Source organism: Hemitrygon akajei, chromosome 30 (genome assembly GCF_048418815.1).
Source record: "Hemitrygon akajei chromosome 30, sHemAka1.3, whole genome shotgun sequence".
In the NCBI taxonomy this organism is placed as follows: Eukaryota; Metazoa; Chordata; class Chondrichthyes; order Myliobatiformes; family Dasyatidae; genus Hemitrygon; species Hemitrygon akajei.
Genome location: NC_133153.1, coordinates 40398699 through 40419999, shown reverse-complemented (window position 1 = coordinate 40419999; position 21301 = coordinate 40398699). Strand labels below are relative to the sequence as shown.

The 21301-nt window shown below is 43.8% G+C and overlaps 1 protein-coding gene across 5 annotated transcripts in view; it reads left to right on the top strand.

Moving 5' to 3' along the window:
* The first annotated feature begins 10989 nt into the window (after window positions 1-10989).
* The window catches only part of uacaa (uveal autoantigen with coiled-coil domains and ankyrin repeats a), a 187580-nt gene continuing 177268 nt past the window's right edge, over window positions 10990-21301 (top strand). For all 5 annotated transcript variants that reach the window (XM_073032667.1, XM_073032666.1, XM_073032665.1 and 2 more), the window contains exon 1: window positions 10990-11214. In XM_073032667.1, coding sequence (XP_072888768.1) covers window positions 11167-11214 — 48 coding nt within the window. In that variant the 5' untranslated portion in view covers window positions 10990-11166. The remainder of the gene's footprint in view (window positions 11215-21301) is intronic.

The window sequence follows — 21301 nt, the reverse complement described above, 5'->3', positions numbered from 1 at the left end:
GCTCCTCCATCCAGAGTGTGGCCTCATAGTGGCAGGAGAGGAGGCTTTGGTCTGATATGTCGGAATGGGTATGAGAAGTAGAATTAAAATGGGTGGCCATTAGGAGATACTGCTTTTTCTTGGGGATGGAGCGTAGGTGCTCGGCAAAGTGGCCTCCCGATCTTTGTTGGGTCTCATCGATATACAGGAGGTCGCACCGGGTGCAATAGATGACCCCAACAGACTCATAGGTGAAATGTTGCCTCACCTGGAAGGACAGTTTAGGGCCCTGATAGGTAATAAGGGAAGAGGTATAGGGGAGATGTAGCACTTGTTCTCCTTGCAAGGGTAAGTGCCAGGAGGGAGATCAGTGGGAGGGACAAATGGACAAGGGAGTCGTGTAGGGAGCTGATTTATTATCCCTCTCAACCCCATTCCCACACTGATTCTCCCAGTGAATCTCACAGCTACCTGGACTATACCTCTACCCACCCAGTTACTTGTAAAAATGCTTCCCCTTCTCTCAATTCCTTTGCCTCTGCCGCATCTGCTCTCAGGATGAGGCTTTTCATTCCAGAACTAAGGAGATGTCCTCCTTTTTCAAAGAAAGGGGCTTCCCTTCCTCCATCATCAACACTGCCCTCAACTGCATCTCTTCCATTTTGCACATGTCTGCCCTCACCCCATCCTCCTGCCACACTACCAGGGATAGGGTTCCTCTTGTCCTCACCTACCACCCCACCAGCCTCCGCGTCCAGCACATAATTCTCCGTAACTTCTGCCATCTCCAATGGGATCCCACCACCAAGCACATCTTTCCTGACTACCTCGTACTTCTTCTCTCCCTCCCGGACTACCTCTCTTTTTTTCCAGACCCGATGAAGGATCTTGCCATGAAACATTGACTGTTTACTCTTTTCAATAGATGCTACCTGGCCTGCTGAGTTCCTTCAGCATTTTGTGTGTGTTGCTTGGATTTCCGGCATCTGCAGATTTTCTCTTGCTTGTGATTAGACTTTGAAATTGCGCCACTTTAGGGATGAAAATGGGGTTTAAAGCACATAGAAGATAAAATATAGAACACAAAACATAGAACATTACAGTACAGTATAGGCTCTTCATCTCACAATGATATGCCAAATTTTAACGTACTCCAACATACTTTCCTCCTACATAGCCCTCCATTTTTCTTTCATCTATGTGCCTATTTAAGAATTTCTTAAATCCCCCTAAAGTACCTGCTTCTATCACCACCTCTGGAAGGTTGTTCCAAGCAATCATCACTCTTTTGTAAAGAATTTACCTCTGACATCCCTCTCTACTTACTGATAATCGTCTTAAAATTATGCCCTCTCCTATTAGCCGTTTCCACCCTGGGAACAAGTTCTTTGGCTTGTCCACTTGATCGATGCCTCTTATCATCTTGTACACCTCTAACAAGTGACCTCTCACCCTCCTTCACTCCAAAGAGAAAAGCCCTAGTTTGTTCAACATAAGACATAAGAGATGGAAGTTCAAAGTAAAACTTACTTTCAGAGTACCTACACATTGCCATATACAACCCTGAAATGCTTTTTCCTGTGGGCATATTTAGCAAATCTATAGAACAGTAACTGTAAACAGGACCAATGAACAACAAACTGTGCGAATGCAAATACAAATAAATAACAAGAGCATGAAATAATGAGATAGAGAGTCCTTGAAGGCCTAGAGAAGAAGAAGAGAGAAGTTTTAAAGGGAATTTCCAGAACTTGTATAATCTGGGTATCTTGAAATTTGGTGCTAAATTTCTGTTCAAGTAAAATATGTTTCTTTGAGTTTTATTTTAACTGTTGGAAACCTGAACTTTTTCCCAGGGTAGAAATATTTATTACCAGACGGCATGCATTGAAGGTGCGAGGGGGTAGGTTCTAAGGGGATGTTAGGGGTAAGTTTTTTACTCGGAGAGTGGTGGATGGCTGGAGTGCACTGCCTGGTATGGTGATAAGAGACGTTTAAGAGACACATGTGGATGTAAGGAAGATGGAGGGATATGGGCATAGTGTAGGAGGGATTAGTGTTTGGGTGTTTCTGAGTTGCTTGTTAGCCAGTTTGGCACAACATTGTGGGCCAAAGAGCCTGTCTCTGTGCTGTACTGTTCTATGTTGTATGTTCTATTAAAGAGGCTGAGAACAATAAAACAATGTAGCTCTTGCCAGGACAATGCCCTCTTCTTGTTACCACCATCAGGGAGGAGGTACAGGAGCCTGAAGACACACATTCACTGTTTCATGATCAGCTTTTTCCCCTCTGCCATCAGATTTCTGAATGGGCACTGAACCCACAAACACTACCTCACTACTGTACTCCTTTATGTCTTCCATTTACTGCTGCTGCAAAACAACAGATTTTGTGTCATACATCAGTGATAATAAACCTGATTCCAATTCTGATTCATGTCCCATCACAAGAACAGGACTTGTGTTTGAACTTGTCTGCTTTGGAAGTGATCCAGCCAATAGTTACATTAACCCTGCTGAATTGTGTTTTCATTGCCAAGAATGATGCAAGAAACAAGATTGTTTTTCTCTGATGTTCTGTCTGTTGCCAAAGAGCTAACCACCTGCATTAGGTTCAGCCATCTCTGTTTATATTGACCCTGGATTTTAATCTTCTTTCCCAGGAGACACAGCACATTAGTGTAGCTGTTAGTGTAATGCTTTACAACACCAGCAATCAGAAGACTGGGGTTTAATTCCCACTGTTGTCTGTAAGGAGTTTATACATCCTCCTGATGACCGCGCGGGTTTCCTCTGGGTGCACCAGTTTCCTCCCACAGTACTGTATTTGTCATCGTGGAGCAGAGAGCGAGTTTGTAAATCTGGCAGGAGCAAAGGATATTGGGAATGGCGAGGGTGGAGCGCCACGGGAGGGGTGTGGGGCAGGTGGCAGAGAAGGAGTACCAGGAGTAGGGGGTGGCAAGGGTGTAGACACACTCAGCCCTGAGTCACCAGGCAAGGTTATCTGATTCCAAACAATTGGTTTATTGATCATTACAGAATATCTCTCTGGTGCTTCCCACTCACTTCTCCTTTTTCCAACCATGGTTCCGGTCTCCTTGTCCCCTTCCCACTCTCAGTCCACAATAGAGACCCACATCAGAATCAGATTTATCATCACTCACATATGTCATGAAAGTTGTTTTTTCCTTAAGGCAGCAGTGCTGTGCAAAAGTCTTAGGCACCCTAGTTCTATATGTATGTGTACATATAGATAAGTTAAAGTAGAATCAGAATCAGGTTTAATATCACTGGCATATGTTGTAAAATTTGATAATTTTGCAGCATCAGTACAGTGCAATAGCCAGGCGTGGCAATGGGGAAGAGCTCCTACTAACTACTAAATGCTCCCAATGGCATACGCCTCAAATAGCCTCTGAAAACCAAGTCCAGCTCCTGGCCTTCACATGTGGCTTGGCTACTACGCCCAGCAGAACTGTTTCTACTGACAGGAGAAGGGGCAAAGGTAGGCACCTTAAAACCAGTCGCTTCAGGCAGGTGGGGCTTGTCAGCCATGGTTGGCAGCCCATGTAGGAGAAGAAAAACTCTGATCTCAGACCTCCGCTGCCCTGTGGCTGTATCCACTCATGGGTGAGGCTTTGGGAGTAAACCCCGAGGGAAAAATGTGGAGCTGGAGTCCCTAGGGCAGTACTACATTGAGTTCAATGATCACTGGCATCTCCTGTGTCGCTGTTGGTACCAAGCTGTATCAGTCTCTGCTGTTCCTTTGGGATCATCTGATATGTGGAGAGGGGGAGCTTGCTACACGGGCAACAACTTGTTCTCCACATTGTACTGCCCAGGCTAGCATATCTAGACAGCTAGGACGCAACATCCAGGGTCAGCTCTGACCTACAGAGCCCCTCACCTCATATATATGTATACTAAATAGTTAAATTTAAGTAGCACAAAAAACAGGAAATTAAAAAAAGCAGTGAGGTAGTGTTCATGGGTTCAATGTCCTTTCAGAATTCAGATGGCAGAGGCAAAGAAGTTGTGAAGTTGTTCCTGAATCACTGAGTGTGTGTCTTCAGGCTCCTGTACCTCCTACTTGATGGTAACAATGAGAAGACAGGAGTCCTTAATGATGGATGCTGCTTTTCTGAGGCATCGCTCCTAGAAGGTGTGCTGGATCCTGTGGAGGCTGGTGCCCATGATGGAGCTTACTAACTTTACAACTCTCTGCAGTTTATCTTTATCCAGTGCAGTAGCAACAACCCCCCCCACCCCGCCGTACAGACAGTGATGCAGTTAGAGTGCTCTCCATGGTACATCTGTAGATAGTTGCGAGTGTTTTTGGTGGCATACCAAATCTCCTCAAACTCAAACTCAAACTCCAATTAATCTACCAAATGTGCACAACTTCAGAAGGTAGGAGGAACCTGGAGTCCTCGGAGGAAACTTGCACGGTCACATGGAGACTGTGCAAACTCCACACCGATAGCACTGGAGGCCGGGTCTCTGGCACTGTGAGGCAACGGCTCTACCCACTGTGTGGTATGCACCCGACCATGCTCTCCTCCGGTGTTTAGACTCTCCGATTCTCCAGTGCATGTAGAACTGGTGCTGCCCCTTTAAACGTTCTGGCCCACTCCTAAAAAAGGTTTGGATATTTAAAGAGAAGCTGAACTTAGGTTCTGGGCTCAGTCATCAGCTCAACTTTGGTTTAGTCTGCGGTTGTGTTTAGAATTTCTGTCTCGTTTGGATTCTCGTCTAGCATCTAGTCAAGAACCCTGTTCTCGGCTTAGTCTTGAAATCGTGTCGATTCTAATCTCAGATACTCCAGTAGCTTTCTCGCCCAGGCCTCTTGTCACAGTACCACTGTGCTACCTGTGGCGTTCATTTCCCTGCACGTGAGAGACAGAACCTCGTTTTAGCACCTCAGCACTTCTTCAGCCCTGCATCCGCACAACAGCCTGGCTTCGTGTGCTCGAGTTCCTGGACTGAGTCGACTCTCCTGCCCACCGATCTTTGGCTCTGCTCAATGAACCTCTGTGGATGCGCGGTGGGGAGTTTACTGACTGGTGGTATGTGTCCACACGGTGTTGTTCCTCACTGTAACAGTGCAGAAAACCACAGATGGAGAGGTTCGAGTGGGGGTGGAAATGGGAACTTAAGCGGGCAGGCACTGGGAAGCTCAGGATTGTTCCTATGATTTGACATTCACCGGGTCAGACTGTTGATCAGCTTTCTTATCTGTAGGACCATGAAGATGTGTACATGAGTCAAAACAATCCCATCCAGCCTGTTGCCACGTGACCTCAGTCTGTTGTTTGTCTTTGCAGTTGTCCTTGTTTTACCTTTAGCTCATTGGGCTTGAATATCGTCCCACTTAACGAAAGTGCTTCAGGCGCTAAGCACTGGAGCCAGTATTTTATGCAGGGACAGCAGACACGATGTGAATGAGACACAGACGTACAGCGACTGGTGCATGGACAACTCCGAACCACATGATGAATGTAAAATCCTAGTCTGGATTTGTATTGGCACAAACCTTGGTCCTGGAATGGGGTTGTAGGCAGGGTTCAGGCCTGGTGCATTTAAAAGGAACTGAGAGAAAAGGAAAGGTAAGATACAACCCAAATACAGCCTTCAACCACCTCCTTACAGTAACCCCAGTGTAAACCCATTCTGTTCTGTCAGGAATTGTACACCGAAATATGTTGTTTGCGTAAACAACCAACAGAACCTAAGGATGTGCTGGGGGCAGCCTGCAAGTGTTGCTACACATTCTGGCGCCAATATAGCACACCCACAATGCTCGGCAGAACAACACAGGACACAACAACAACAGCAAAACAAGCCCTTTTCCTGCCCTCCCACACGGACAGGCCTCCAACTCCAGGATAGGCCTCTGAGCCTCCAGTTTCCATGTTTCAGCCATCGGGTGTCGACCTCCAGATTTCCGACCATCAATTCCCTCAGGATTTGCCACTTCAAAGTTCAAAGTAAAGGTATTATCAAAATACACAACCCTAAGATTCATTTTCTTGCAGGCATACTCAATAAATCCATAATAGAATAATGACCATAATGGAATCAGTGGAAGACCTTGGGTGTTCAGCTGTAATTTACACTGGCCAGTTAACGCGATAACTGTCATATTTCTGAGCTGTTGTTGGAAACAGGAGCCGCTGGAGGAAAGCCTCACACTCACAGGGAGAACGTCCAATTCCCACACAGACATCACCGGAGGTCAGGATCGAAGCAGGGTCTCTGATGCTCTCTGGCAGCAGATCTTCCAGCTGCCCCTCTGTGCTGCCAGTCTCAGTTTCATTCCAGTGCAGGATTAAGCGACTCTCAGATGGGTAGTGTTGAAAAGAAACACACTAAATTATCAATTTATGGGTTGGCGTTTCAGGTGAACTCCTGAAGCGTACACACACACACACACACACACACACACACACACACACACACACACACACACACACACACACACACACACACACACACACACTCTGTCAGACACACACTCGTGCAAAGACACTCACACACATTCTTACATTAGAGGACCTGAAATGAGATCAGGTGTGGAAGATCCATCAGATTCTCCTCTCTGTAATGCCAGGAACTGATAGTTTCCTCAGGTTAATTCACCCAGATTGCCTCAGCTGAACATTTCACCCCAGGTAACTGATTCAGTACAACTCAATTGTTACTTTTTAGTTCAGAGTGCATTGCTTTATTTTGATGTTTCTCCAAGTAGTTAAAGAATTAAAGAAAATATTTTTTTAAAATGGAATGGAATAAATATATGAGAATTGTTGATTATTTTTAAAACAGATGAACATTTTGTAAATTAATTTTTTCTATCTCTTCATAACAACCACCATTTACTTGCAATTGGACGATGTGCAAACAGCTCCCGGGACTCTGTGGCCACTTTGTCTGAGGAAAATGAGGGATTGTATTCAGAAAGATCATCCTTTGCAGTTCTACTTCTGCAATCTGTCGCTGATTTTTCCTCTCTCCTTGACAAGAGATGCTTAAAGACAAAGTTTCCAAGTGTATTTTGGCAAGGAGGGAGGTTAACTGTGCCAGGGTGTATTGGAAAATCATAACTGTTTACTTGGAAAACCTGTTCTGGCCTCCACTCAATGCTTTCCTCAGACGAATGTTGACATTGGTTTGGGGATAGTGGTTGTAAATATGGAACTTACAATATGTGGCAGAACATTTTGAACTTAAGGCTTGAACTCGGCCGTGTGGACCAGAAAATCAGTGTTTCCTCGTTAGTATGTTGTTACTAAGTGTGGGTCAAATAGCCTATTCATTGTTGCTAAGCCAGACACCAGAGACATTCAGAACATGGTGGTTATCCCTTGTATCTGACCATGACAGGAAACTTGTGTGGGAGTGTTTATAACGTGGAAAAGCTCTCTTGACCTCCGAAGTTCAGGTCTAGTGTTACAAGTATTCCTCAGAAAGTGGGATCCTCCTTGGTTAGTGGATGGCCATGACTTCTTCTGTGCCCCTCAGAGTGTTGCAGAGCAGCCTGTCCGGCTGTTGGATCTCACTGTCGATCTCATCTGCCCTGTCTGCCAGAGCTGACTTCACATGCTAAGACAGGCATGCCCCTAGCCCACTGGCCACCATCACCTGGTTTAGCCCACCTGTTGAAGCCATGTACTGGGGTGTGTCTGCCATCACAAGCAAACAGCTACTTGGAGCTCCAGGTGAGAGCTGAGTGTCTGGTGGGAACCAAAGGTTGAGTGAGCTGCCCCAGAATAGATACAACAAGCCGCTTCACCAGAGGTGCTACCTCTCCCTAGACACCCAGATTCATAAGATAATGGTTTCTCTAATGTGAGTCACATACCCACATTGGAAATTATCCATGCTCTTCCTTGAAATGGTCTGCTGAAATCTTGTATAAACACCAGCTGGAGTAGAGCAAATCTCAGTTTAACAGTTCTTCCCAAATGCAAAACTTCTGACACAATGGAAATATCTATTAGCAGAGGGGATACATTTAAGGTGAGAGGGGGTAATTTCAAAGGAGATATGAGGGGCAAGATTTTCTTTTACTACAGAGAGTGGTGGGTGTCTGGAATGAACTGCCTGGGTGGTGGTGGAGGCAGACTCATTACAGAGGTTTAGCCAGGCACATAATTGTGAGAAAAGTGGAAGGATATGGACATTGCATAGGTAGAAAAGATTAGTTCAGTTGGCCATTTGATTGGTTCAGCACAACATTGTGGGCTGTGCTGTACTGTTCTATGACTCTCAGTTCTACACTGAGGAAATCACACTGGGAGTTGACTTCCTCATTGGGAGACCACAATTATCGTGGATTGGAAATAATATCTCCTCCTTGCACTCAGCGTCAAATTGATTATGGCAACACACACACAAACACACACGTACATTTTTCCATAGATGCTGCCTGGACTGCTGCATTCCTCCAGCATTCTGTGTGTGTTGCTCAGATTTCCAGCATCTGCAGATTTTCTCTTGTTTGTGGATTGATGATGGACTTCAGGAAATTGGGAGAACGTGTCTCTTCAACGAGGGGTCAGCAGTGGAAAGGGTGAGTAGCTTCAAGTTCCTGGGTGTCAACATCTCCCAGAATCTATCTTGAGCCCATCACATTAATGCAGTTATGAAGAAAGCATGTTAGCAGCTATATTTCATTAGGAGCTTGAGGAGATTTGGTATGTCACCAAAGATTCTAGTGAATTTCTACAGATGTACTGTGGAGAGCATTCTGACTAGCCACCTGGTATGGAGATGCCACTGCACAGGACCAGAAAAAGCTGCAGAGAGTTATAAACTCAGCCAGCTCCACCATGGGCACCAATCTCCCCACCATTAGGGACGTCTTCAAAAGGCGATGCCTCAAAAGAGTGACATCCATCATTAAAAACCCTCAGCACCCAGGACATGCCCTCTTCCCATTATTACCTTCAGAGCTGAGGTACAGGAGCCTGAAGACTCGTTCTTCTGCACCATAACTCCAGGCTATGTCACTTGCATTATGTCGTGTGCCTATCTAGGAGTCTCTCAAACGTCTCTAATGTATCTGCCTCTCCAACAGCCCGGCCACACATTCCACACACTCACCACTCTTGGTGTAAAATATCACCTTCGATATCCACCTCCCCCATTGGTCTTTCCTCCAATCACATTAAAATTAAACTCTCGTATTAGCTATTTCTGACCTAGGCACCTGAGCAAGCAATTCATCCCACGTAATAAATTTCCTAATAAAAATTACAGTTTATCTTTATTTGCCATTTATACATTGAAACACAGTGAAAAATGTCATTTGTGTCAATGACCAATACAGTTTGAGGAGATGCGGCGGAGGGGTGGGGAAGGTGTCACCATGTTTCCGGTGTCAACATAGCATCCCCACAGCTCACTGACCCTAACCCAAACATGTTTGGAATGTGGGAGGAAACCAGAGCACCCAGAGGAAACCCACACGGTCACAGGGAGAACATACAAAATCCTTACAGACAACGGCGGGAATTGAACTCCGGTCACTGTCACTGTAAAGTGTTTTGCTAACCGCTACACTATCATGTATTAAACCTTCATAAGGTAAAATATTTCTTGGCACCTTGTTGAATCAAAACTGGACAAAAATTGACACCGAGCCAAAAGAGACACTAGGGTGGTGACTGAAAGTTTCCCTCATGTTCACACATGCATTATTATTGTGAATGCAGCACTCAGGTATTCAGTTTAGCTATATGGTCTGTATCAGATCAAAGATCCCAGCATAAATAACAGACATTATTTTCTTCTCTCTAAAATATGTAATAATACACATTTAACAATTACCTATCAACACTTGTCAATATCACTAATACAAAAGAAAGTTTACAAAAGTAGGAACATGTTCCTTAATAGAACAATTCATAAAATAATCCAATACAGAGTACTTTTAGAAATAATCTTCAGAAGCAGAATCAGAATCAGGTTTATTATCACTGGCATGTGTCGTGAAATTTGTTAACTTAGCAGCAGCAGTTCAATGCAATACATAATCTAGAAGAAAATAATAATAATAATAAATAAATAAATAATCAATTACAGTCTACTTATATTGAATAGATTGAAAATCATGCAAAAACAGAAATATATATTAAAAACTGAGGTAGTGTTCAAGGGTTCAATGTCCATTGAGGAATCGGATGGCAGAGGGGAAGAAGCTGTTCTTGAATCACTGAGTGTGTGCCTTCAGGCTTCTGTATCTCCTACCTGATGGTAATAGTGAGAAAAGGGCATGCCCTGGGCACTGGAGGTCCTTAATAATGGACGCTGCCTTTCTGAGACACCGCTCCTTGAAGATATCCTGGGTACTTTGTAGGCTAGTACCCATGATGGATCTAACTAAATTTACAACCCTCTGCAGCTTCTTTCGGTCCTGTGCAGTAGCTCCCCCCCCCCCCCCCATACCAGACAGTGATGCAGCCTGTCAGAATGCTCTCCAAGGTACATCTACAGAAGTTTTTGAGTATATTTGTTGATAGATAATAAATGAACAAAATTCATTTCAATTAGTCAGCTTAGTAGAAAAATTACCAAACAGGAACTTATAAATAAATTTGAAGATCAGGGGGTCTTGCAAATAAAATTCCTATAGATAAAATAATGCTGAATAATGAATAGAAACTGATACCCTAAGATTAAAGATAAATATATTGAGTGCTGGATAATAATGCTGGAAGAAACAGAATAATTACTAATGGGGGATTTTTTTTTAAAAGAACTTAGGGTCGGATGCTATGTAAATAAAACTCACCAACATGAACCGTAGCTGTGAGTTTGCCGAGTGGCAGGTGAGAGACTTTGGAGGGTTCCAGGTGAGTGCCCGTCCGCGCCTGCGCTCTAAGAACCGTCCATCAAAGCCAGGAAATCCCGCCTCCCCATCTATCGTAGGCTGGACCCGTTCGCTCCACCCACCGGCGCAGCTGCCGCGATTGGTTAGGGGCGGACGTCAATCGGAGGCTACGCTGAGCGTCAGGTGAGCTGGTGCCGGGAGGAGGGAGGTTGTGGCGGAGTTCGTCAACGTTGTTTCGCTGCCCGGAAAGTTCAAAAGTTTGGTTGGGGGGAAAAACAACAAAGTCCGTACATTCAGTCTCTCGCACCATCTCTGTCTGGAGAACTAAATATACAGCTTATTCTGGAGTTAGCCATGAAGAGCTTGAAGTCACGGCTGAAGAAGCACGAAGTGACTCACAGCGTAAGTTTAAAGTGGATTTAGCGGCCGAAGTCGCTGTGTTTTGGTTATTCTGTATTTCTGAGGCTTCAATTAATGTTTCTCCTCCCTCCTGGGGTGTGTGTATGTGGGGGGGGGGGTGAGTGGTAAATCGTTTTGGAGGTTGACTATTGTGCGTGCCCAGTATGTTTCTGCTGTCTCGCTTTGATCCAGGAACTTCTGCTTCAGTTTTGAGTCCAAACGGGGAGGTGTTATTTTGGCAAAGTAATTTTATTAAACCTGCTATTTCTGCAGTGTGTCGTATCGGGAGGTTGTGGTTCAGTTGGGATTTGCAGATGGGCACAGGCAGACAATATTGCACAATACTATGCTGCACTACTTTTCGACTAAACTAACCAAATCTCATGAATTTTATTCATATAAGATCTGTGGATTTTTTTTTAAAGTACTCTACTCTATATTACATTGTTACTATTAAAAGACATGTTTCTACTTTTGCAGGCTTCCCCCTGCATTATTCACCAGAATTCGTTGGGAATTGTTAAATGTGTAATATTGTGCATATTATTCCAGAGAGAAGTAAATAATATCTGCTATTTATGCTGATTTTTTTGATCAATCACAGACCATACAGGAACCTCTGTCACAAAACAGTATACCAGGCACTGCCTGTGAGGTCTGGCAAGGCATTTATGTCGGGCCCAGTGAGGCCATCCACAATGGCATTGGCTGTGATTTTTGGGTGTATACATTTGTGGATTATGTTGAATCCTCTGAAGGGTTTGTCAAGTATTTGGATAATTCCTGGATATCTATTGGTGCCCAAGTTAATCCACAGTCGTGTATTAATTCCCAGATACCACTTCTCCATAGAAAGCAGATGCTGACTTTTGTTCTATGGTAGGCTTATAATCAGTCCCAATTATCTAAGATTTTCCATACATCTGCATTGACTCCTTTGTAAGTTTATAATTAGTTTCAAGAAAATTACAGCTCCCCTATGAGTGTGACGATTCTGCTGACTATGCTTTGATATTTACCAGAATCAAGTTTAATATCACTGACATACGTCCTGAAGCTTGTTCTTTTGTGGCAGCAGTACATAAAAATTGCTGTAATTTTCAATAATATATACAGTACTGTGCAAGAGTCTTAGGCACATATATATAGCTAGCGTGCCTAAAACTTTTACACAGTACTGTAGTAATTTTATATATTGCACTGTACTGTGCTGTAAGTAAAAACAAATTTCATGACGTGAGTGATAAATCTGATTCTGATTTGGGTCTCTATTTGTGGGCTGAGAGCGGGAAGGGGGCACGGAGAGTGGAATCATTGTTGGGAAAAGGGGAAGGGAGAGTAGAGGGAGCAGGAAGCACCAGAGAGAGATTCTGTAGTGATCAATAAACCAATTGTTTGGAATCAAATGACCTTGCCTGGTGTCTCAGGGCTGGGTGTGTCTGCACCTGCAGCATCCCCTGCCACTCCTTTGCCACCTGTCCCACACCCCTTCCACGGCACTCCACTCCTGCCTTTCTCAACATCCTCACTAAATTTCCAAGCTCTCTCTGCTCCACAGTCAAGAATACAATACTGTGCAAATGTCTTAGGCACCCTATATATACATATATGACTTTTGCACAGTTCTGTAGATTTAAAACAAAATCTCAGAAAAAGAGAGCAAAATAGTGAGGTAGTGTTGACAGACCGTTCAGAAATCTGATGGTGGAGGAGAAGAAGCTGTTTCTAAAGTGTTTGATTGTGTGCCTTCAGGCTGACGTACCTCCTCATTGATAGCTTGCCCTGAGCAATGCTGGGCAATATCTGACCATTTGTCTTATCGATGTAGCTGCATGCTTATGCTGCTGACCTTGTAATCAATGTGCATGTCATTCTGAAAGTTTTTGGAAATTGTCCATGTAGTTTAAGATGGTTTTTGATCTTTGAAGTGATTCATTTGTGGAGTTCGGCCTTTGTTCAACTACGGTGATTTTCGGCTAATTGGAACACATGAGGATCAGTCCATTTAGTGCCTTCCCCAATTAGCTGAAGTTTCAATGAAATAGTTTAAAAGGTATAAAAATAAGAGAAGCTACCATTTAACTGAGTAGCAAATTGTGTATTTAATGAAATGCAAAACAAATTAGAACGCTATCAATACTGCTACAGTGCTATAAATCTGTATTTTTGTTCCTAATAGTTATCGATGGAGGAATTCACCAGCTGTGTTCCTTTGTAAATGAACAAAGTCAGTGCAGACATCTAGTTCAGATAATGAACTGCCTTCATACGGTTCCTTGGATGATTGCATCCTCCTGATCTTCATTATCATTGTAACATTTAAGGTGATTGGCAATACCTTCAAATTCATTGTAGTACCTGGGTGTTACCAGGATGTTACCTGGGTTTCAGCACTTAAGTTACAGAGAAAGGTTGAACAAGTTAGGTCTCTATTCATTGGAGCGTAGAAGGTTGAGGGGGGATTTGATCGAGGTATTTAAAATGTTGAGAGGGATAGATAGAGTTGACGTGAATAGGCTGTTTCCATTGAGAGTAGGGGAGATTCAAACGAGAGGACATGATTTGAGAGTTAGGGGGCAAAAGTTTAAGGGAAACACGAGGGGGTATTTCTTTACTCAGAGAGTGATAGCTGTGTGGAATGAGCTTCCTGTAGAAGTAGTAGAGGCCAGTTCAGTTGTGTCATTTAAGGTAAAATTGGATAGGTATATGGATAGGAAAGGAGTGGAGGGTTATGGGCTGAGTGCGGGTAGGTGGGACTAGGTGAGATTAAGAGTTCGGCACGGACTAGGAGGGCCGGAATGGCCTGTTTCCGTGCTGTGATTGCTGTGATTGTTATATGGTTACCTAACTTGTTGAAGCAGGGAAATTGTTTCATTTTCACTCCCAGGCATTTCTGGCATCATCTCCAAGCCTGAATGCTTGAAGCCACAGTGAGTGAAACAGTTTTGAAACGTAAGAAGATCTTCAGACGCTGGAAATTTTAAAGTAATACACAGAGTGCTGGAGGAACTCAGGACTGGGGAAAATAAGATGAGAAGTCAGAGTAAGAAGGTGGGGGAGGGAACGAAGATGAGAAGGTGGTGGGTGATGGTGAAACCAGGGGAGGGGTGAAGTAAAGAGCTGGGAAGTTGATTGGTGAAAGAGATAACGGGCTGAAGAAGGGGGAATCTGGTAGGAGAGCACAGAAGGCCATGGAAGAAAGGGAAGGAGGAAGGGACCCAGAGGAGGTGAGAAGAGGTAAGAGGCCAGAGTGGAGAATAGAAGAAGAGGTGAAGGGGAGGGATTTTTTTAACAGAAGGAGAAATTGATATTCATACCATCAGGTTGGAGGCTCTCCAGATGGAATATAAGCTGTTGCTCCTCCATCTTGACGGTGGCCTCATCTTGGCACAAGAGGATTTTTAAAAAATTAGAGCTATTTAAAACTGTTCACTCTAAGCATGATGTAGTGTCTACTGGCCACACAAGTGGACATGACTAACCTTAGTTAGAAACTGTTCAGCAATGGTCTCCAGCCCCAGTTTTGTGCAACCTAGTGTCCCAGATAAACAAAGGGAATGACGGTTATTTTCTCATTTAGTTTTTGATCTTTATGAGTTGTCCCAAATAAGCAGCTGCCGCAATGAACTGAAATCCATGGTATATTGTCAATATATGTTTCCGGTTGAGTATTCCCTGCCCTGGTTCCGAGTGCTGTGAGAGCAAACTCACTGCCAAACTTCGTATATTCTCTACATGGATGGCAGCTGCTGTTGGTCTTTAATACAAAGACCTCATCTCCCTGCAGCTGGAAATGAAGTTGATTTGCCAGTGCACACATTTGCGTTTGTGACTTTGGGACTAAGTTCATTGATTTTTGTGTTCACTCAACTGCCCCACAGCTGAGTGATACAAGTAAATTGGCTTCTTATTGTCACAGGAATAACTTTGACTTGTATGCTGTCCATACTGACACAATCACATCAGTGCATTGAGATAGTATCTGCCTCATCGGGGTATGAGCTAACAGGGATAGAAGGCTGGTTGAGTGGCAGGAGGCAATAAAGGGAGCCTTTTCTGGTTGGCTGCCAGTGACTAGTGGTGTTCTGCAGTGGCCAGTGTTTGGAATGCTCTTTTTTTTAACATTATATGTCAATGATCTGGATGACGGAATTGATGGCTTTATGGCGATGTTTTTGCAGATAATATGAAGTTGGCTGAAAGGGCAGGTAGTGTTAAGGGAGCAGGGAGCCTGCAGAACGACTGACTCGGAGAATGAGCAATGAAGTGGCTGATGGAATACATTGTAGGGATGTGTATGGCCATGCACTTCGGCAGAAGGAATAAAGGTGTAGATTATTTAATAAATGGAGAAAATTCAGAAATCAGAGGTGTAAAGGGACTTGTGAGGCCTTGTGCAGGATTCCTTAAAGGTTAACTTGCAGGTTAAGTCAGTGGTGATGAAGGCAAATGCAATGTTAGCATTCATTTTGAGAGCAAAGATATAATCCTGGGGCTTTGTAAGGCATTGGTCAGACTGCACTTGGAGAACTGTGAGTGGTTTAGGTCCCCTTATCTAAGATGAGATGTGTTGCCATTGCCGAGGGTCCAGAGGAGGTTCATGAGAATGATCCCAGGAATAAAAGGGTTAATGTATGTTGTGTTTGATGGCTCTAGGTCCTTGGAATTTAGAAGAATGAGGAGGGGGAGTCTCATTGAAAGTTCTGGATAGTGGATGTGGAGAGGATGTTTCCTATAATGGGGTGCTAGAACCAGATGGCACAGCTTCAGAATTGAGGGACAGAGGTGAGGAATTTCTTTAGCCAGAGCATGGTTAATCTGTGGAGTTCATTGTCACTATGAAGGTTGATTAGTAAGGGGGTTAAAGGTTATGGGGGGAAGGCAGGAGAATGAGTGCACCTCACTCAGAGTGGTGAGAGTGTGGAACAAGCTGCCAGCTCAAGTGCTGGACGCAGGTTCGATTTAGCCAAAGAGCGGTGAGTCTGTGGAATGCTTTGCCACAGACTCTGGTGGAGGCCAAGTCCATAGGTATATTGAAGGTGGAAGCTGATCGTTTCCTGATTGGTCTGGCATCAAGGGATATGGTGAGAGGGCAGGTATATGGGGTTGAATGGGATCTGGGATCAGCCATGATGAAATGGCGGAGTGGACTCGATGGGCTGAATAGGTATCTTAATCTTGACAATATAAATGAGAGAAGTTTTATAATGCTAAACTTTTAACCATTAACAAAGTGATGGGACAGTTATGATCCTGTCACAAAAGCTTCATGGGTGTTCACTGTAGGTCTGACACGGTGGTCAGCAGCACAGGGGCGCCGCAGGGAACCGTACTCTCTCCGGTCCTGTTCACCCTGTACACATCAGACTTCCAATATAACTCGGAGTCCTGCCATGTGCAGAAGTTCGCTGATGACACGGCCATAGTGGGGCGTGTCAGGAATGGACAGGAGGAGGAGTATAGGAAACTGATACAGGACTTTGTGATATGGTGCAACTCAAACTACCTGCGTCTCAATATCACCAAGACCAAGGAGATGGTGGTGGACTTTAGGAGATCTAGGCCTCATATGGAGCCAGTGATCATTAATGGAGAATGTGTGGAGCAGGTTAAGACCTACAAGTATCTGGGAGTACAGTTAGACGAGAAGCTAGACTGGACTGCCAACACAGATGCCTTGTGCAGGAAGGCACAGAGGCGACTGTACTTCCTAAGAAGGTTGGCGTCATTCAATGTCTGTGGTGAGATGCTGAAGATGTTCTATAGGTCAGTTGTGGAGAGCGCCCTCTTCTTTGTGGTGGCGTGTTGGGGAGGAAGCATTAAGAAGAGGGACGCCTCTCGTCTTAATAAGCTGGTAAGGAAGGCGGGCTCTGTCGTGGGCAAAGTACTGGAGAGTTTAACATCGGTAGCTGAGCGAAGGGCGCTGAGTAGGCTACGGTCAATTATGGATAACTCTGAACATCCTCTACATAGCACCATCCAGAGACAGAGAAGCAGTTTCAGCGACAGGTTACTATCGATGCAATGCTCCTCAGACAGGATGAAGAGGTCAATACTCCCCAATGCCATTAGGCTTTACAATTCTACCGCCAGGACTTAAGAACTTTTTAAAAGCTATTATTAATGCTTTTGAGTTAGTGATTTAGATGCATATCATATTTTTTACTGAGTTAAGTATTTATGTAATTAGTTTTGCTACAACAAGTGTATGGAACATTGGAAAAAAGTTGGAATTTCCCCATGGGGATGAATAAAGTATCTATCTATCTATCTATCTATCTCTATCTATCTACTCCAACTGTTGAATCCGATTCACAAGTACGTTGTTTTGCAGCAGCAGGACAGTGCAGACATAAAAAATACCATAAATCAGTCAAAGAAAGTTTATTATCAAAGTATGCATGTGTCACTGATACAACCCTGAGATTCATTTTCTTGCAGAATTTATGAAAAACTAGACATACAGACTGAAAAACAACCACTGTGCAAAAGGAGAATTTTGCAAATAAAAAGTAAATAATACTGAACGCAAGTTGCAGAGTATGTTTGCAGGTTGTGGAATCAGTTTGGTGTTGAGGTGAGGGAAGTTCTCCACGCTGGTCCAGAAGCCTGCTGGTACCAAACTGTATTGGTCTCTCCCATTCCTTTGGATTCACCAGCTGTGTGGAGCGGGGAGCTTGGTACTGCCCTGGCTTGCGTATCACGTAGACAGTTAGGATGCAATATCCGTGGTCGACCCTGACCACCCGAGGGCCTCTCTTGAGTGACTTCTCGTCATCCTGCATGTTGTTGCTCATTGACTTTGCATTCTGGTGGGCAATACTGCCTTGCCAGCAAGCTTAAAATAGAATCCATTTCAGCAGAGTTGTTTTGTGTGTGGATTAGACCGAAGTCAAAGCAGCTTTAGTCCTGTGCTTGCATAGGCTGGATGCCTGGACTGGGTGAAGTTTTTCCAAGGATTAGTCATAGTTGTAGAATGTTACAGCACAGACACAAGCCCTTTGGCCCATCTAGTCCATGCTGAACCATTATTCTGTTAGTCCCATCGGCCTGCATCCTGACCATAGCCCTCCATATCCCTCCCATCCATGTGCTTATTCAAATTTCTGTTGAATGTTGAAATTGAGCTTGTGTGAACCACTTGTGCTGTCAGCTTATTCCACACTCTCTCCTCCCTCTGAGTGAAGAAGTTTTCCCCTTATGCTGCCCTTAAACATTTCACCTTTCATCCTTAACCCATGACCTTTATTTGTAGTCTCACTCTTCCTCAGTGGAGTTACCCTCATTATTCTGTATACTTCTGTCAGATCTCCTCTCTAGGGAATGAAGTCCTAAACTGTACAACTCAGTTCTTCAAGTTCCAGCAACATCCTTGTAGATTTTCTCTGCACTCTTTCAACCTTATTTATATCTTTCCTGTAGGTAGATGAGCAGAACTGCACTCAATACTCCAAATTTGGCCTCACCAATGTCTTGTACAATTTCACATAATCAACAATTCCAACTCCTGTAAAATCACAAACAGTAGAAAATCTGCAGATGCTGGAAATCCAAAGCAACACCCACAAAATACTGGAGGAGCTCAGCAGGCCAGGCAGCTTCTATGGAAAAGAGTAAACAGTTGACATTTCGGGCTGCTGCCATGGTAGTGTAGCGGTTAGTGTGACGCTATTAGAGCCCTGGGTATTCTAGAGTTCAGAGTTCAATACCAGTGCCATCCGCAAGGATTTTGTACGTTCTCCCTGTGTGGGTTTCCTCCCAAAGTACAAAGACCTATCTATAGTAGGCTAACTGGTCATTGTAAATTGTTCTGTGATGAGGTTAGGGTTAAATCGGTGGACCGCTGGGCAGTACAGCTCCTTAGACCAGAAGGGCATGTTCCGCACCGTGTCTCAATTTAAAACAAAATAAACACAGTGGACAGCCGGAGACTTTTCCCCGGCGGAAATTCAGTACTGTGATGCCTGCTGCCCAGCTGAATCACAGTAACAGAATTTGCTTTGAATACAGGAAAGAATTTTAATCCCTTTTCAGACAGATTTATACACATACACAAAGAAAGAATGGGTCAACCAAGGACCGGAGGAGGAGGAGGAAGTTCAACTGAGTAGCAGCCCAGAATGTTAATCACTTACACTCAGTGATGGAGCCCAAGAAATGCTCTCATTGTGGTGCACTGTTTGGCTTTAACATTTGGACTTAAAAGGCAGAAACACAAGTTGTGTATAAACCCGACTGTCCTGTTCAGAAGGACCATAGCTGATCTGAGTTTGGCATTTCCTGCCTGATCCCCACAATCTCTTTGACCTTTAATGTCAGGCAGAGGGTATCGCATTATAAGACCAACTGTTAGGCTGGGTAACAGCTCCTTCCCCAGGCTGTGAGACTTCTGAACACCCAGCACACATTATTTATGACACTATTTACTGTGTGTATTTAACTATAGGTTGTATATGCACTTTGTTCAACTTGTACACCGACGGGATACTTTTTTAATCTATTAATATTATTACACTAACACTATTTTGTGTTGATGTGATATATGTACTGTATTTTGCTCTTTGGTCCCAGAGGAACACTGTTTCGTTTAGCTGTATACATTTGTATTGTTGAATGACAATAGACTTGAACTTAATCTAACCCTTTCAAATCTAAAAATCCATTTCATCCTTGAATGTATTTAAATGATGTAGCCCTCTACGTTTCTGGGTATAAACAGTCACTCTCAAAAGAAATCAGTCACCTTCCTCTTAAATGGGCAACCTCGTATTTAGAAGCTATGCCGCCCCCCTACAGCTCCTCACCAGGGGAATCTATCCTCTCACTCCCTCTGAGTAACTCACATTTCAACAAGTGGCCCAAATGTTTCCCGTGGTTATTTTAAGTTGCACACATCACAGGATGACAGCACAAGTTAGGCAGATCAACCAGCGTAATTGGACATGGAAAGTATTTCACTAATGGTGCTCTCGAGCAAAGATCATGTGGGACACTGCCCTACAAAAATCATTAAAATATCTACCTCGGCAGAGGGGACTCAAATTGCAACAATTTCTGGGGAAATTCCTGAGCCTGTATAGTGTGCAGAAGACTACATCACATGCTGGAGCAGAGATGACTACACCAGACTAGTACTGTGAAACATTTCAAAACACTTCATTTAAAAACCTACCTTTTAAATTTGGCCTGCTTATAGGATTTCTTAATGCCTGTTGATGTTGATTAGATTTATATAATTAGATATATTTGATTACATTTTATTCTATATAATGTTTGTCTTATGATTTTTAATTTTGTCTAATATTTTATGACTTTACTGCTTTATCTATGTAAAGCAGTTTGGGACTGAAAGGTTCTATATTATTTCTGAATCCATCCTTACAGCTGTGATTCTCTGGAACCACTCTTTTAGACCAGACTCCACCGTTCAGAGTCAGATGTGTTTATTACGTGTCCAGTACATTGAAACATACAGTGGAATGTGCCGTTTGCATTAACAAGCAACACAGTCTATCAGGACACATTACGGCCCGTATGGCAACTGCACATGATGGGAAGGAACTGCAGAGAGCTGTGGACACAACTCAATCCACCACAGAAACCAGCCTCCCTTCCAGGCTGTCTGTCTACACTTCTCGGTGCCTCAGGAAAGCAGCCAGCCTGAAGACCCCACCAACACGGGTATTCTCTCTTCTCCTTGCTCCCAAAAGACAGAGTACAAAAGCCTGGAAGCACGTACCACCAGGCTCAAAGGCAGTTTCTTCCCGGCTGTTATCAGACTCTTGTGTGATCAGATGGACTTATGGCCTGCCAGTCTACCTCGTTATGATCTTACACTTTATTGTTTAACTGCTCTTGTGAGTAGCATTTGCACTTTATTCTGCATTGTTATTGTTTTACCTTTATTGTAGCTTAATACACTGTTTAATGATCTGATCTGCGTGGACAGTGTACAAGGCAAGCTTTTCACTGTTTCTTGGCACATGTGACAATAACACACCAATATCAAAATGCACAATGCTTTCCAATGCCAGGGATCACTGACCTATTTATTTATTGAGATATAACACAGAATGTGCCCTTCAAGCCA